The sequence below is a fragment of the Halyomorpha halys genome, unplaced genomic scaffold (assembly GCF_000696795.3).
Source record: "Halyomorpha halys isolate HHAL.00 unplaced genomic scaffold, Hhal_1.1 Scaffold459.1, whole genome shotgun sequence".
Taxonomy (NCBI): Eukaryota; Metazoa; Arthropoda; class Insecta; order Hemiptera; family Pentatomidae; genus Halyomorpha; species Halyomorpha halys.
Window position 1 is genome coordinate 504,674 of NW_027116111.1, and position 3,794 is coordinate 508,467.

General features: G+C 24.3%; 1 protein-coding gene across 1 annotated transcript in view; it reads left to right on the top strand.

The window, feature by feature from the left end:
• The first annotated feature begins 1,076 nt into the window (after positions 1 to 1,076).
• Positions 1,077 to 3,794, top strand: part of LOC106683059 (G-protein coupled receptor Mth2) — a 9,375-nt gene continuing 6,657 nt past the window's right edge. Inside the window, exon 1 of the mRNA XM_014424271.2 lies at positions 1,077 to 1,181. Coding sequence (XP_014279757.1) covers positions 1,124 to 1,181 — 58 coding nt within the window. The 5' untranslated portion in view covers positions 1,077 to 1,123. The remainder of the gene's footprint in view (positions 1,182 to 3,794) is intronic.

Here is a 3,794-nt window from a genome sequence, read left to right on the forward strand (position 1 = left end):
AATTTTTTTACATCTTTAGAACTCAAATTAATTTATTTATTAATTATGTTAAGTACTCCTGGCCACATTGTCCAGTACTTAGTTGTACTATTTTTAGATCATGATGTGTGCTTAATTGTCATCTCTTCGGGTCAATGATTGATTGGCATGAGTATCTATACTAAAAGTTAATATTCCAATAATTTAGTTTTACTTATTAAAATATAAAATCAAGCATTTGGAAATTATCAAATAAGCAACTATATGTTCAGAAAAATAATATATGCAGCGAGTATATAAGTAAATAGAGTAATTGAGACAACTTTTAGTATCTAACAATAAGTTATAAATTATTGTTTTATGAATACATTTATCAATGCATAGAATTAATATCATAAATGGTATTATGAATTCTTTTTACTAGTCAAAACTTACATTTATTTTTAATAGTTTTTATTAATGTTTTATGACACATTTTTGTAATTTGATCTAAAAAATAAATGTTCTTTAATTTTCAATTGTTACATTTAAATACAGCAAATGTAATGGAAAAAAAAATTATAAGGCATGATTATAATTAATAGCTTAATTCACTTTAGTGAAATTAATGCTATAGTTAGGCAGATAGGACAAACATTGCAGCAGGAATTATGCCTGATAAGAAGCAGTTAAGGTGTATTAATTTAATACAACAGGAGGGCTTCAGAACCTACAAATAAGTGGAAAAACAATAAATCAAAATTTTGTAGATTGGACACACTAAGAACGCCAGTATAGGGCTTATAAAACTGATTTAATTTTTCAGGATTAATATGGAAAATTAAGAAATTTTAGATAAAAAAAAACCATTTAATACTAACATTATTCAGAATAAAAAGATTTGTAAGAACCATAAAAAATAAAATAAAAAAATTATAAGCACTGAATATAAAATGTTTGTTGTCTATTAATTTCTATTTTTTTTTTTTATATTATTACAGTTCAATAAGTTTATAATACTTAAAAATTATATTACTAGTGATAAAACACTAAAATAATACAGAACTGCAATGAGGAATATGCTTGAATGGCTGTATATACTTGAAGTGGTGGGGATTTGCAAAATGAGATAAGAAGTGAGCTCCTCTAAACCTATCAGTCAGTCATGGAATTTCTATCAGTGTGTGTCTATGTGCTCAGCCTGGTCGTTATAGTAGTATCAGGTGAGTCAAAACAATTTTCATAATACACAATTCTCTAAATTTTAACATTTTTGAGCCTGGTAAAGGTCATTAATATGTGCTTTTAATATTTTTTTTTCTAAAAAGTAAGGATAAATTTTTCGCTGATAGATAAATTAATCGGTAAAAAATTATTAAAGTGAATTATTAATTTTCAAAACAATAAAATACCTTTTTGAACATTCATGGTACCAATAGATGGAAATGATTCTAATCATAACTACTTAATTAATTTTTAAATAATATTTCCAATGTACATTTTCATGAGTGAAGTATTTCATGATCAAACATTTGTTTAGCTATTCAGTAACTTCCTTAACAATGGTTAATATTTTTTTTAAATTAATTAATTACTTCAAAGTTATTGAACTGTAAAAGTGGCTGATTAACAACTGAGAATTATCTTTTTTTTTTTATTGAAGTATCTTAACACCAAATAAAACATTCTACAGTAAACAAAATAAATATGATATCTAAACTATACGATAATGAAATAACTGATTATTAGGCATGCAATTTTTGCATGTGGGTAGTTGACACAACAATTAAGTACAGTTTTTTTATTTAGAAAAAGACTTGGATTATATTTTTTCCTTTTCTACCTCAAAAGAAGTAAAGTATACAATATATTGTTAGTTCCTGTACTTTATTTCTAAATTAAAAGAATACAAAATTTATTTTAATACAAAAACACAACTAATTGAGTGGTAAATATTTTTTTATTGGTTGAAATAATTTTTCAGTGAATAATTTAAGTATTTAATAATTAAAATACACAGTATTTTAAATATACAAAATACTTAGAATTTTAAATACCATATTTTAAAATAATAGTCAAAATACTTTTTGCTCAGTTAAGTTTGAAAATAATTTTATCATTGTTTTAATCTACTTCAGCGATTAATTATAGAGACTGTTAATGATAATTAAAATAGCATAATTTTTTTTTTGTTGTAAGTTATCAATCAATTTTCCCCATGTCTGATTTGAACGCCATTCCTCCACGAGAGTAAGATAAAAGCTCTTAAAAGATAACATTAACTAATATTTGCTAAAACTGTATTCTTGGCTATAAAAGAAACACCAGTAAAAAATTATCTTTATATTGACATTCATGAAAACCTGGCAAGTAATTTTTTTTTTTTGTTGTTGCTCCTACCATGGAGATATTTTAAGAATTTCCAATATTGATGACAAGATCACTTTAATTAAAACCCCCAAAAAAAGTAGTAATTGGATTTGTGTTTGCTAACTTAATGATAAAAAGCTTCAATATGAAACCATTATTAACCATTATAATCCTAAATCATCAGTATAAGAAATTTTAAACTTAAAACCTATCATAGTGGAAAATGTAAAACTTTTAGTATTAAGTACACTGAGAAATAAGAATAATGTAGTCACTCTCGATTATTTTTTCTGGTTTCCAAATAACAAATAATTAGTGTATCCATATTATTTTAGAGAAATTAATATGATTCATGAGAACAAATTAGAAATATAAATAAAAAAAGAATTATTTATGGCTTAAAATAGAAAAAATATTCTTATTTTCTTAAATATTATATTTTTTGTGCAAGAAATTTTCTCTTTTTACATTTATTCAATGATATATTGATCTAGTAAGAACTTAAATAAATTCCAGAGTGATATTTTCTGCTTTCTAAACAACCCTTTATATCTGAGGCATTTCTAACAAATTTGTGTATATTTTTATCCTTTACATATTAGACATGATCAAATAGGTTCAGATCTGAGCTAAATGTTTGCTAGTCCGATCCTAAAATTTAAGCATTTTCCTTGAACCAGGAAAGAATTGTTAAACCTTAAAGGTGATATTTTTTGTCTTAAAAGGGTCACTTAAACACTAGAAAAAAAGTTTATTTTTCTGGTCATTACTCTACATTCTTTTAATTGAACTGAAAGTAATTTATATTTGAATATAAAAATTAGTACCATGCCTGATCTTCAGTTAACGAAATACAAGATGTTTTGAGCTTCATTTCCTTCCCATTCCCCTGTAATACCAACACTTTTTGCACTGATTAAGTTCAAAGCTGAAACATCATGATTTTGTTATCACTAGAATGTTATAACTTTATATTTTAAAATTATTTGAAAGAAGTATTCATTTTAGTTTATGTGCTTTCCTGAAATGTTTTTTTTTTTTTTTTGTTTATCTATTTATTTGTTGTGTTTAATATGTTTTATTGTAAATGTTCCAAATCCAATTACCTATTAGCTTTCAATTTTATCCTGATGAGCAACATTGTGGAACTAGTGAATGAAGAAATTTTCCAGCAATCCAATAGTTCATAATTCAGAAGCTAGATAGCAACACAATTCAGACAAAAAAAAAATACCAACTTCAATCAACAACCTAGCTTAAATTTATTTAATTAATAAAAAAAAAATCCTTCATTCAGTAGATGTAATATAACAAAAATAAACTTTCATTTAAATGGATTCAGCAATTTTTTAGAAAAAGGGTCCTTTGTTAATATTGTTAAAAGTATCCATTAGAGGGTCTATAAAACATTAGAAAATTTTTAAAGATTTAAAGAAAACCTTTATCAACTATTTATATACCTTACA